Source organism: Myotis yumanensis, unplaced genomic scaffold (genome assembly GCF_028538775.1).
Source record: "Myotis yumanensis isolate MYYU_CA2020_CCGP unplaced genomic scaffold, mMyoYum1.0.hap1 SCAF_5, whole genome shotgun sequence".
Lineage (NCBI taxonomy): Eukaryota > Metazoa > Chordata > Mammalia > Chiroptera > Vespertilionidae > Myotis > Myotis yumanensis.
In genome coordinates, this window is record NW_027223756.1 from 100,117,830 (window position 1) to 100,132,534 (window position 14,705).

At 42.9% G+C, this 14,705-nt stretch overlaps 1 protein-coding gene across 4 annotated transcripts in view; it reads right to left on the minus strand.

The window, feature by feature from the left end:
- Positions 1-467: 467 nt before the first annotated feature.
- Positions 468-14,705, minus strand: part of NLRP3 (NLR family pyrin domain containing 3) — a 79,431-nt gene continuing 65,193 nt past the window's right edge. For all 4 annotated transcript variants that reach the window (XM_070414124.1, XM_070414122.1, XM_070414123.1 and 1 more), the window contains 3 exons: positions 5,088-5,258; positions 4,398-4,568; positions 468-915 (listed from right to left, as the gene is read on the minus strand). In XM_070414124.1, coding sequence (XP_070270225.1) covers positions 816-915; positions 4,398-4,568; positions 5,088-5,258 — 442 coding nt within the window. In that variant the 3' untranslated portion in view covers positions 468-815. The remainder of the gene's footprint in view (positions 916-4,397; positions 4,569-5,087; positions 5,259-14,705) is intronic.

Genomic DNA, 14,705 nt, shown 5'->3' on the forward strand with positions numbered 1-14,705 from the left:
AAATCCCAGATGATTTCTTATAATTAAAGGCAAAACACATATTTTACATTCTATTTATGAGTATAGGATTCATCTACTCTTAAAACTTTTACATGATTTTCAACCTCCTCTCCAACCAGAGCTGGCATTTCAATCTTCAGAGATTGTGTGAAGGAATTTTCTTTTACATTCATTACAATTGAATCCTTTGGCAAAGAGATTTTTTAAATACATAAAGCAATTTAATTTATCTTTAGTTGTTTAGATAAATAAGTAAAAAGATCTCTAGGCACCCCATTTTAAAATTAAAGAAAGAAAGCAGTTTAACTCAATAAATACTACAGTTTCTATATTTTATGAATTTTCAACCAAGTACAATAAACATGAATTTTTTATTAGAAAATATCACTGTTACAAAAAATAAATAAGTTGCTGCCACAAAATTACAACATAATATATAGTTGGCTCATTCTGTTATGGTCAGTTGAGAGAAAGATGACAAAAGTGAAAAGAACAAAAAAAGGAAAGCGATTTAGAAAGAGGAAGAAAAGACAGAAAAAATGCTTTAGTAATGAGTTAGTTATATAAAGTCACCAAGAGGAACATATGCTCTGACTGAAATGCTATGATGAGAACCACATTATATGAATGATTTCATTGTCCCAGGGGTAAAGGAGATGCTCACATTTTCTCTGTAAAGGCACTACTGGCAAACTTTGCTCTCCCACACGGAACCAGAAAACCCAAGGAGCAGTGGTCTTAACCATGCTGGAGGAGTGCTTACTCGTACTTGTCCACACTTGGATGGCTGGAATCTGGCAGCACTGCCTCCATCACTACTGAGAAGGTTCAAAGACAATGGTCAAATCGGGCTTTTCTTCTTGAAGTGTTTCTAACGCGCAGATTGTATCAGAATTAAAATACATTTTACACAACCTATAAAAGCAAACAGAGCGCCTTGAGTTATGCTCTTCAAATGAACACTCAGAATTTTTGGCCTTATTCTCACACACTTCTAAGCTCTCCAGTTCTGCACTTCATACCTAACATAGTTTATGTTATATTTGTAACCTTCAAGTTTGAAAATGTTTAAACATATAATAAACATAAAGAGAATAGTATAATAAATTCCCATATGGCCGTTCAGCAGGTTTGACAATTAATAGCTCATGGCCAATTTTGTTTCAATTAAACACAGCATGTCACACATGTATAAATATTTCATGGTATAACACTAACTGAAGAAGATTTTTAAAAACATAATATAATGCCATTATTACAGTTTAAAAAGTTAACAATAATTCCTTAATATTAACATATATCTAATATGTTTAAATTTCCTCAACTGTCTGATAATTTTTACATTATGTTTATTTAATCAGAAGCCATATAAAGTCCACATGTTGCAATTGCTTGGTAGGCCTCTCATTTCTTCTTTGACTTGAATTCTTTTTCCTCTTTTCCTTGCCACTCAAATGAGAAATAATACCATTTGTCCTGCATCATTTTTAAGAATCTTGATTTGATTGTGTTGTGAATTGAATGTATACGTTCCTCCAAAATTTGTATGTTGAAGCCCTAACCCTCAGTGTTATGGTATTTGTATATGATGCCTTTAGAATCTAATTAGGGTTAGATGAGTTCACTGGGATAGGTCCTCACAATAGGATTAGTGTTCTTATAGGAAGAGCTACCAGAGTGTTCTCTCTCTCTGTCATGTGATGACACAGCACAAGGGTGCCATCTGACAGCTCAGAAGAGAGCTTTCACCAGAAACTGAATCAGCAGACCTTGGACTTTCCTTCCTCCAGAACTGTGAGAAATAAATGTCTGTTCTTTAAGGCACCTAACCTATGCTATTTTTTTTATGGCAGCCAAGCTGACAAGAGAGGTTGAGTGCATCTATGGACTCTCAAGTCTGTTTTGAGCCTGTCCTTTGTCCCAGAATGCCCTTAAGAATTTGGTCAGTGATCCCACATACAGCAATGTCCCAGCTTCATCCTGACCAATTTCTTCTTTTGTTCCTCTATTTCTCTTAGCTCTGAGAATTTTGGCTTTTCCTGTGTTGGCACAAGGATGCAATGCTGATTCAAACTTTTATTTATTCAAACCTGCATTCCAGTTCAATTCTCAGCCTTGAGGTAATAGAAAAGGGCAGAAGTCCCTGAGCTAATAGAATTCATATTCTTGGGGAAGGGTATCTATACTAATAAAAGCCTAGATAGCCCTCGCGCCCTCATGTCACGCCCTCACATCATCACAAGATGGCCACCCTCATGTTGTCACAAGATGGCTGCCCCAAGATGACCAGAAAGGGAGGGCAGTTGGGGGCAACCAGGCCTGCAGGAAAGGGCAGTTGGGGGCAATCGGGCCAGCAGGGCAACGGTTAGGGGATGATCAGGCGGGCAGGTAGACAAGCGGTTAGGAGCGAGCGGTCCCAGATTGTGAGAGGGATGTCTGACTGCCGGTGTAGGCCTGATCCCTGCAGAGGTCCCATATTGGAGAGGGTGCAGGCAGGGCTGAGGGACGCCCACCCCATACATGAATTTCATGCACCAGGCCTCTAGTAGACAATAAATAAACAATAAAATAACATATATGATGGTGGTCAACACTATGGAGGGAAATATGAAGAGAAGAGGAAAAAGCATGCTGGCCTGATGCTTTCAATAGGATGGCAAGAAACACACAGAGGAAGATCTTTAAGAAGATAATTTAAGGATGTATGGGAACAAGGCATGTGTATATCAAAAAATGAGAGAGTTCCAGGCAGAGGAAACACCAAGTGCAAAATTCCAGAGAATACAGTGTTTAAGTGAAACAGTGCGAAAGGAGCAGAAGGAACAGGGTTAGGAGAGAATGAATTTGCAGAAGCAGCAGGCTTAGATCACAGAGGGTCTTAGGCTCTGCCATGAGTTTATAGCTCTCATTTTGAATAAGATAGGCAGTCACTGGAGCATGTTGATAGGAGTGAGTCCTGTTTTAGTTGTACCCTCCATCTTCTATGGTAATCAAAATAAATGCAGAGTAGCCTGGCAGAATGCCACCATAGCAATCCATACAAGAAATGATGGTGGCTTGAACCAAGGTAAGAACCATAAAGCTGGCAAGAGGTTGTCAATGAGTGGGCATGCTGTGGAAGCAGAGCTTACAGGACATGCCGATGGAGTGGATATGCATAAGGAAGAAGAAGCATCAATGGTGACCTCTGGATGACAGTTACCATTGGCTGAGAGAGGGAAGAAGCAAGTTTCAGACAGAGTGGAATAGCACAGACTTGGATTTAAACATGTGAAATTTGGGAGCCTTATTAGACACCCAAGTGTAAATGTCAGATAAACATTTGGACATGGTATTCATGGAGATATAAATTGGGGGTATAACACATATATAGTAAAACCAGAAGACTAAACGATATAAACAAGGGAGAAAATTTAGAGAAGGAAAATTAGGCAATGGGTGAGTCCCAGAGATTCAGCATGTAAAGGTCAGAGCAATGAGAAGCAAAAAAGAAGACTGAGCAGAAATAACCAATAAAGTAGGAGAAAACCCAGAGGAGAGTATGGTGCCTCTAAAGCCAAGTGAGGGAAACATCTTCTTTGGGGAGTATGATCCTCGGGGATGACTGAAGTCTGACACTAACAGCAAGCTCTTACTACAAAAGTAATGAGTATCTCAGTAGTATCCTGGTGATGGAAGGGAGCCAATTGTTTCAATATACTTCATTGGCTGGATTTTATGGTATTTCTCATCTTCATGTTTCTGGATCATGCTCTTCCCATTTATAAATACTCAAAAACAAGATCAACAGCATCCCTCTATATTAATACCTTTGCAATAAGGCTGACCATAGATAGGTCTAGTTCTATTAAGTCCAAGCCCCTGCATAGAAATATAATTCCATTTGGCTGCTTCCATTAGACCTTACATTTCTTTTAGGAATATGGATGGAAAGTGTTTTCATACCCAACTGAACTTTGAATATTCTAAATATCTGGATGAAGTTGAATGTGTAGGTCATGACTCATCTACCCTATTTTAAAAATATTTTTGCCTTAGCTGGTTTGGCTCAGTGGATAGAGTGTTGGCCTGTGGACCAAAGGGTCCCGGGTTTGATTCTGGCTCCTCCTTGGTCCCTAGTCAGGGCTCATGCAAGAGGCAAACAATCAATTTCTTTTACATTGATATTTCTCTCTGTCTTTCCCTCTCTCTTCCACTCTCTAAAAGATCACTGGAAAAATATTCTTGGGTAAGGATTAACACCAACAACAACCAACAACAACAAACATATCTGCAATACCTGGACCAGGTCCAACTTCACCCTGAGTGCAAAAGAACCATCTTGGATTTTGATAACTGACCAACTTTTTCTTAGAACTTGGAGCCCTCCCCCTCACATGTCTGAGAAGAGCACTTACTGAAGTCTTTTTAGGAGGCAGCCTTGTTGTTTCAGCACTTCACAAAACAGCATGACCCCCAGATCACCCAAGTCATTGTTGCCCAGGTTCAGCTGCCGCAGGCTCTGGTTGGAGGTCAGAAGTGTGGAAAGATCCCAGCAGCAGTGTGAGGAGAGACTGCAATTGTCTAGTCTGCAAGAAAGAGAATGATTGAAAGAAAATATTCCCTTCCCTTCCTCCAGGTCTCCCAGATCTTAGCCCATAATATTTCAAACAAAGAAAAAGTGCAGGATAAACAAGCTTGGAATAATTATATGTGTCATGACTATTCTTCTCTTCTTTTCAGATAAGACTATTTTTCCAGTCTACTGGATTATCCAGATCCAATTAGCAATAGCACTTTCTGAATTGATGTTTCCTAAATTCTGTCTCCTCCCAAAATTCCTTAAAATATAAGAGCCATACCACCCTCATTCTTTTGTTGTGGAGAGATTTGTGGTGAAAGGAACTCATCTTTACCTTTATATCATCTAGAAGTAGAATTCTTCCCAGTCCCGTGATTCTGTAATAAGCCAAACCCTCAGAGGACATCACTTCTTAGATACAGATTATCTCATCATCACTTCTCTATACACCCTTCCTCTTACCCACTATGTATTCTGACATTTCAGGTTGTTCCACAACATCACTTTAATAAGCTAAGGCACTTACTCCAACATCTGAAGCTTGCAGTTGGGGTGCAAGAGTCCCTTACACAGTAGCTTCACCCCCATGTCTCCAAGAGCATTACCCCGTAGGTAAAGGTGTGTGAGATTCTGGTTGCCACTGAGCACTGAGGACAGAGCTGGACAACAAATGGACGTAAGGCCTGACTTCACCAACCTGTAGAAGAAATGGGAAGAAAACTCCTCAATGTCCAGCCTTCCTTGGACATTTGCACAACTATCTCACCACAGGAACCTCATCTTATCTGAAGAGCTGCATCCTCCAACATAAAGGCCAGGAGCTAGAATCACAGATATAACCCGAGGAAAGCACAAATCCCTGTTTCTGGCCCCATAAAAGAGACAAATGATGGTCTCAGCAGATATCTTGCTGGGATCAGTGGAAGAGTCAGAGTGAAAACAAACTGAGACAGATTGACTTCACATTCCTCCTCCTTCTTACACATATTCCCTCTGGCCATGCATGCTCCTCATAAAGACATCTCAGGCCATCCCACAACATTGCAGAAACCTGCCTTATTTGATTCTTATATCAACCAGGAAAGGTGGCAGTGCAACTGTATTATATATATTTTTTACAGATTAGAAATTTGAGTGTCATCAAATTATGTGTTTCTCTTAAGGTTCAAGAACAAGTGTATGATGGAGAGGAAACTCAGACTTAAGCCTTCTGGAGTCATCCCCTATCTGTTGCCCCATCTGTCCATGTCACGCTGCACTACAAGGCACTCCTTGGAACATAAAGCCCTAGCCATGCATTACATTCAGTGGAATTAATGTGTTTTATGTACTACTTTTGGGTCAAGTGAGCTTACTTTCTTACCCAACAAGAGGAGGGGCCTCTGAATAGAGAGCTCTATCACTCCTGCATAGAATTTCAGAGGGTCATATACAGTATATTGAAAGGCACAGATACTAGGCCTTCAACAAGTCCTTGATTAAAGAGTATATCATGCAATCATATTTATTTCTGCTAGAATTCTTAACCACCACATGTTTTTAAGCTCTAAAGAGTCTTAGAATCAGGAAAAATAGAAACACAGAAAGAAGTAATTCAGACAGTGTAGCATGAACGGATGACCTAAAGGAAACATAAGTACTTACCTACCCACTGTCTTCATCTTCCCATGAATCAGAATGAAAAAGACAGAGTAAGCAAGATGAAGAGAGAAACAAAGCCCAAGAGGGACAAGTAGAAACAAGGCAAGTTTCAAGTAGCTTCTGGTACATTTTATCTCCAATTAAGAAGAATTTCATCTCAGGGTCCTCAGTGAATATGCAGAAGGGATTTGCAGGATTGCTGCTTATTATAGACCTAATGTTTGTATCCTCCAAAATTCATGTTAAATTTTGTAGCTCCCAATGTGATGACATTATAAGGTGGAGTCTTTGAGAGATTTTATTAGGTCTTGAGGGTGGAGCCCTCGTGATGGGATTAGTACCCTTATAATAGAGACCCGAGAGCACTTTTACTCCTATGCTACATGATGACACAGTGAGAAGGTGACTGCAAGCCAGTAAGAGTCCTCACCAGGAACCAGATCTATAGGAGCCTTGATCTTGTGCTTCTGGCCTCTGGAACTGTGAAAAATAAATATTTGTTGTTTAAGTCACCAAGTCTATGGTATTTTTTTTTTTTAGAGAGGGAGACAAGGAGAGGGAAAGAGAAACGTTGATGTGAGAGAGAGAGATCGATCAGTTGCTTCCCACATACTTCCCAATCTGGAATTGAACCTGCAACCTAGATATGTGCTTGATCAGGAATAAAACCCATGACCTTTTGGTGCATGGGATGACACTCTAACCAACTGAGCCACACTGGCCAGGGCTATGGTATTTTTGTATCACAGCTCAAACAGTCTAATATGTTGGCAAAGATGAAGAACATGCCAGAAGACTAGAGGCAGACATCAAAAAAGAAAAGAAAAGAATATTTTGAAAGTTATAGAATGGCAAACATTATCAGTATATCCAGAAAAAGACTAGAAGGGATTTGAAACAGATGTTTGAGGAGCATAGTGAAGTGGCAGCAGTCACAATCAGATGGTGATGTTCTGCTAAGAATAAGTCACATCTGAATGATCAAAATGTTAGTAAGCACTGAGACTGAGTGATGGGTGCATATCATGTAACAAAATGATTAGACAATCAAACAAGCGAGACCTACCAACCAATATATTAGTACTAGATTAGAGGAATGTAACTGACATTGTGTATTTTGGTTTCAACCAATCCATTCAACTCAGGGCCACATTTACTGAGCACTGTCAATGTAGAAAACATTCAAACCTATAGAGAATTTTTGTGAGTTTATTTGAGCCAAACTGTCAACAATTGCAGAAAGGAAAATCTCAATGGATTGAGATAATGCTCCAGAGAATGGCAGTTTTGCACCTCATTTTATACATTACAATCAAAAGCGAAGACAAAGTGCGTTACATGAAATTCATTGATGATAAATTAGGGAAGTGGGAGAAAGCAAAGTGGGAGGGGAGAGGAGAAACCTCTAGGATTGGATGAAAAATAAAATTATAGACACATACATCTTTTACATAGGTGGGTATAGGATAGTTAGCAGTTAACAATTAACATGATAAAAATAACAATGAGAGGATTTATGGTCTGCCCTGGTGCATTGGTTGTTATCTGAGGGGTCTGAGAAAAGGGGAATTACCCTGACAAACCAAAGGAATGTTATCTTAGATGCAAAAGATAATGAGATAGGCTTAGTTAAGCTTGGCTCAGTGGTTGAGCATTGACCTATGAACTGTGAGGTCACAATTCAATACCAGGTCAGGACATATGCCTGGGTTGAAGGCTCAATCCCCAGTGTGGGGTGTTCAGGAGACAGCCAATCAATTATTCTCTCTCATCATTGATGTTTCTATCTCTCTCTCCCTCTCCCTTCCTCTCTGAAATCAACAAAAAATATATATTTTTCAAAGATAAAGGCTGACTTTTTGTCAGGGAAGATTGTAGACTAGGACATGACTACCTGCTATAACTGCTTTCAGTTAAAAAGTTAATTGCAGACCATCCTTTGTGGTGACTTTAGGTCTCTGAGTTTGTAAGGCCACCACATAGGCCTTTCTTAAGCTGGTCAGGTTAGCATATGGCCCCTTTTCATCCACAGCACAGATATATTTTTTAAAAAATATATTTTATTGATTTTTTACAGAGAGGAAGGGAGAGGGACAGAGAGTTAGAAACATTGATGAGAGAGAAACATCGATCAGCTGCCTCCTGCACACTCCCCACCAGGGATGTGCCCACAGCCAAGGCACATGCTCCCGACCGGAATCGAACCTGGGACCCTTGAGTCAGCAGGACAACACTCCGTCCATTGAGCCAAACCAGTTAGGGCGTCACAGCACAGATATCCTGTCATCTACCATATTAAGTTAAATCATTGTGTGTGTTTTAATTTTAATAATGATATATCTTGTGTCACAAAAATGACTTACAAAGAAAACTGAAGAAGATTTTACATTTGTTGAATATTTACTATGTACTTGGCTGTGATGATAACTTAACAAGATTATCTCATTGAGTTATTACTAAACCAAGTCACAGGTGTTGTTTTTATCTGTATTTTTAAATGGAGAAAAAACAGAAACTGAAAGTACTTAAAGAATAAGACAGAGATTCCTAGAAGGATGGTGGTGGTGGAAGAGTAAGGGTAACCCTCCAAGCAAAAGGAAAATAGTATGCAGGGGTGAGGAAAGGTGGAAGAGCAGGCCAGGCTCTTAGAACTAAAAATGAATCCAATATAACTCAAAATAGACTGGAAGGTGTGATAAGCAAGAGGGAAGAAGCAACAATCTAGAGGTGGTCAAGGTAAGGTGTGCCAAGGTAAGATATACCAACTTTACTCTGACTTCAAAAAAGAACTTTTGAAGGTACTTTAAGCAATAACTCAATGTTATGAAATTTTCATTTGAAAGCGCCCTCTGTTGTTATGTAAAAGATAGATGAGAGAAAGGGGGAACTGAAAGTGTTTTTAAAAAATTAGAATTATTCTCTCTTTACTGGCTAATCAGCCTCCTGGAAAGTCCCACTATTAAAAAAGGCAGTAAGTAGTGGGTCTCGCTGGGGTGCCTGGCCAGCCTGGGTGAGGGGCTGAGGGCCGTTTTCAGGCTGGCCACACCCCCTTCAGGGTGGGGGTCCCCACTGGGGTGCCTGGCCAGCCTGGGTGAGGGGCTGAGGGTCGTTTTCAGGCTGCCCACAGCCCCTTCAGGGTTCCCCGCCTGCCTTGCTGGCCTCTCAGCTGCAACTCAAAGCAACTATGTTACAAATATAGAAGCTAAACAAAACCCCAGAAACCTGCTTTAGTCAGCCAGGCTTCAGCCAGCAGGACCGCAACATTGTTTCAAATACAGAAGGTAAACAAAGGTCAGAAAGCTGCTTTCAGCAGCCGAGGTCTCAGAGCTGGAGCCAAGCCTCAGAGCTAAAGCTGGCCCAGAATAAAAATAAAAGAAAAAAAAAGACAGGTTGGGAGCTTCAGTCACCCGCCAGCCTGAAAACGGCCCTCAGCCCCTCACCCAGACTGGCCAGGCACCCCAGTGGGGACCCCCACCCTGAAGAGGGTGTGACCAGATGCAAACAGCCATCATCCCCTCACCCAGACTGGCCAGGCACCCAAGTGGGACCCCTACCCTGATCTGGGACACCCTTCAGGGCAAACCAGCCGGCCCCCACCCATGCACCAGGCCTCTATCCTATATAGTAAAAGGGTAATATGCCTCCCAGCACCGGGATCAGCGTGACAGGGGGCAGAGACCAAACCCCCTAATCGCCCTGCAGCTCTGTGTGTGACAGGGGGCGGGGCCACAACCTCCCTATCTGACGTGCTCTGTTCATGACAGGGGAAGGCACCCCAACCCCCTGATCATCCCTGCCCTGTGCCTGATGGGGGGGAGCTCCCCAACCCCCTGATCGCCCTGTGGCTCTGTGTGTGACAGAGTGCGGTGCCCCAACGCCCCCCCATGGGCCCTGCTCTGTGTGTGACAGGGTGCAGCTCCCCAACCCCTCCACCCCCCACGGGCCCTGCTCTGTGTGTGACGGGGTAGAGCCATAACCTCCCCATCGGCCCTGCCCTGAGTGTGACAGTGGCAGCACCCCAACCCCCTGATCGGCCGTGCTCTGTGGGTGATAGAGGGTGGTGCCCCAACCCCCTGATCTGCCTTGTTCTGTGTGTGACAGGGGGCGGTGCCCCAACTCCCCTATTGGCCCTACTCTGCGAGTGACAGGGGGGAGCTCCCCAACCCCCTGATGGGCCCTGCTCTGTGTGTGACAGGGGGTGGCTCCGCAACCTCCCCATTGACCCTGCCTTGAGTGTGACAGGGGGCAGTGCCCCAACCCCCCAATCAGCCCTACCCTGAGCATGACTAGGGGTGGCATCGCAACCTCCCGATCTGCCCTGCTCTGTGCATGACAGGGGGTGGTGCCCCAACTCCCCAATCAGCCCTGCTCTGAGCCCGACCAGGGGCTGCACCTAGGGATTGGGCCTGCCCTCTGCCACCTGGGAGCAGGCCTAAGCCAGCAGGTCATTATCTCCCAAGGGGTCCCAGACTGCGAGAGGGCACAGGCCGGGCTGAGGGACCCCCTCTCCCCCCTGAGTGCCCAAATTTTTGTGCACCGGGCCTCTAGTGAAATATAAACATGCATAAAGTTGTATATACAAATATGCTTTTGTTAGGGGCAAAATAGAATACTGGGGCTAGCTATAGTTATAAGAAATATTAATCATGCTCTGTTAACTGAGATTGCCTTATTCTGATTAAAGAAAGGACATTCTAATCTGACTGGGAGTTGTACGACCCTGGGTCCCGGGAGTCAACTTTGGACCTGCCAGTCAATCTTGGACCTGGGAGTCAACTTTAGAATGTGTCCATTCTCATTCAAGAACTGCCTATTATCATGGAAAGATTAACAACCTTGTTGTCTAAACAATGGAGTTCCACCCCAGCCTGAATTGCCTACTTCCCCATGCCTGTAATTTCTACTTCCCCGTATAATCTTTATCCTACCCAATATAAGTAGCTGGCTTATGGGGGAGGGATAAGGGGGTGGAGAGCAGACTTTTGTGGGTGACCTATTGCTCTCTCATACTGCCAGCAGTATTGGAATAAATGCTCATATATGATTCAACTCTGTCTCTGATGAATTGGCCCAAGTAGTGACAGGCAGCCCAGACTCATTGATTGTCCAGTTTCACTTTTGTCAGAGTTCTTTGTAATAGTGAAAAAGTAGAAAAGAATCCAAAGTTTCATCTTTCAATGAGTAGCTAAATAAATTGCTATGATACATACTATGAAATGTTATGTCTAAATCTGTAGATCTGAACATTATTGTATTCATAATAAATTTAAAAGTCATATCGTAGAAAAGCATTCACATTATGATTCCAGTTTTGACAGAGAAATAGAATGTTATGGGTTGAATTGTGGCCCCTCCCCCCCCCCCAAAAAAAACTTCATACCTTAAATTCCTAGTCCCCAGTACTTCAGAATGTGACTTTATTTAGAAATAGGGTCACTGAAGATGTAATTAGTTATGATGAAGTCATATCCAATATGAATGATGTTTATATAAAAAGGGAAAATTTGGACACAAAGAAAGACAAACATCATGTAGAGATGAAGGCTCAGACTGAGGTGATGCATCTACAAGCCAAGGAATGCTAAAGATCACCAGAAAACCATCAAGAGCTGGAAGCAAAGCAAGAAGCAGATTTTTCATACCAGCCTCAGAAGGAACCAATGCTGCCAACATCTTGGACTTTTAGTCTTCACTACTGAAAGACAATAAATTTCAGTTGAGAACATTCTATAAACAATGGCAAAGTAGACATTTTTCACAAGTGCACATGAAACATTTGCTGCGATAGGTAAGTTAGGGCACATGAAAAGTTTTAGAAAATTCAAGAAAACTTGAAATCATACCATGTATCCTCTCTGACTACAATGGTATGAAACTAGAAACCAATAACACAAAGAAAATGGGAAAATTCAAGAATACAAGAAAATTAAACAACACTCTCCTGAATAACCAATTGGTCAAAGAAGACATTAAGGGAAAATAAAATAGTATCTTCAAACAATCAAAAAATTAAAACACAATATGCCGAGAGACTCCAAAATGGCAGAGGAGTGAGTGGATGCTACACTGACACACTCCCAGGACCAAACTGGAATTACAACTAAAATACAGAAAAAATATCCTGAATAATCAACTGAGGACTAGCTGGAGATAACCTTGATAACCAAGGATGTAAAGTGAAGATCAAATAGAGACTGGTATGAAGTGTGGGGGCCTGAAAGGGCTGGCTGGGCTCCCACAGAGAAGAATTGAAGTTCCAGAGGTATATCTCAGTGGTGGGAGGTTCCCAGCCCAGGGAATCAGAACTGAGAAAGGTAACTATATAACATCTGGCTGTGAGAAGCAGTAGGGTTGCTGTCTGCCAGCCAGAGGCTGCTGGAAATGCAGACTCAATCTTAAAGGGCCAGTGCACAAAATTTTATGTGTAACCACTCACCTTGGGCTCTAGCAGAGTGGACTGGAGCTATGTAAGCAGAAGCCAGGATTGAGAGCTCTTGGGTTAGATCTCAGAAGGCAACCACCCAGTTTCCTGTGCTGAGTCATTTGCTCACACTGCAGAGGACGTATTTCTCTAGTGGATCTATGCTATCCAGGGAATTTTTGCCTGGGAGGGAAGGCAGTTACCCCACTCTATTGGGAAACCTCTTACACTACCTAGGGGAGTTTCTGAGGCCCATTAACAGACTAAGAATAACAATTAGCCTGCAGGCAGAAGCAATTGCCCAACCCTGTTGAAAAACCTCTCAACCAACTCTGTGGTCAATAGCCTGAGGCTTTTCAAGACTGAATAAAACCAGACTTAGGCAGAGGTGGACCTCTGGAGGCTTTGAGTCTTTGCCTGATCTAATTTGGGGCCTGGGGCTAGGAAAAGTACATTTTGATGCACATCTTAGTGCTTTCCAAAGGCACCCAGCCCCAGCAGAGGGAGCCACAAGCTGCAGATTGCTGATAGCTCCAAACACGATACACAAGGCCAGTCAGAAACAGCATCTGACACTGTCCTGCACTAGAGAATGGGAGGCATAGCACATCTATCTAATACATAGTCACAAATCCAAAGAGGAGTCCAAAAGGGGAGACAAAAAACAACTCCCAGCCCTAACTGGTTTGGCTCAGTTGATAGAGCGTTGGCCTGTGGACTGAAGGGTCCCAGGTTTGATTCCGGTCAAGGGCATGTACCTTGGTTGCAGGCACATCCCCAGTAGGGGATGTGCCGGAGGCAGCTGATTGATGTCTCTCTCTCATCGATGTTTCTAACTCTCTATTCCTCTCCCTTCCTCTCTGTAAAAAATCAATAAAATATATTTTTAAAAAACCAACAACTCCCAAATGAAAGAACAAGAGAATTCTCCAGAAGAAGAGCTAAATGAAATGGAGATAAGAAATTTATCAGACATAGAGTTCAGAATAATGATGGCAAAAATTCTCAGCAGCATGAGAAAAGATATAGTAACTATGAAGGATGACATAGAACCATATAAAGAACAGTGAAAGGAATAAACAGCAGATTAAGGAAAGCCGAGGATTGGATCAGTGAACTAGAACACAGGGTCAAAAAATCACTCAATCAGAGAACTAAAAAACAACAACAAACAATTAAAAAACAGGAGAACAACTTAAGGTAGCTGTGGGGCAACATGAAACATATCAATATTTGCATAAGAGGAGTGCCAGAAGGGGAAGAAAGTGAGCAAGGGATAGAGAATGAGTTTGAATAAATAATGGCAGAAAACTTCCCTATCCTGGTGAAGGAAAAAGTAACACAAGTTCAGGAGGCACAGAGAACCCCAAGAAAAAAGGACCCGGCACCTGTGTGGATTCCAGACCGTCTAGTCCGACCTTATGTCTCACTGCCCTCCGTTTCCACCTCACCCTAGCACACCTGACCAGTGCCCGTCTGCAGCAGATGTGCAGCCCTGAGCTGGAACAATCTGTCCATTGGGAAGATCACATGTGCCTCCATATGTCCCAGCTTTGCCCCATATCTCCTTTCCTTTTTCCTTTTTTTTAAATCTGACTACTTGTTTGCTGGTTCTTTGGCCTTTGGCCTTCTCTCCTGAACACAGCCTTTTCTAGAATCTCCCTACCCTACTGTTCCAGGAAGGGCACCTCCCTTTTATGCCGTGACTAGGGGTGTCTGGTATATGTCCCATACATGGAGTTGTCTTGTGCCAAGAGCCTCACATCCTGGGCTGAGAAAGCCCTGTCCCAGGACTCTCCTTTGTCCTGTATTGGCCCCTCTTACCCTCGTGTCAAGAGGGACCCTCTTCTTACAATCCAATTGCCTATAGCTGCTGCCTGAGCTCTCTGTTCATGCTGAGGTTGAAGCCTCATGGTGGCTGGTACCATGGATCTGTCTCTAGCCCAATGGCATGAGCTGGGCCCTCCCTGGAGAAGAAACCTGGGTTCCCCAAGATATGTGATTAAGGTCAGGGCCCCACCAGCAGGTGAGGGGATCCCAAGGCAGTTGCTGGGCGTGGAGGCCACGGGGGCGTAGGCTACC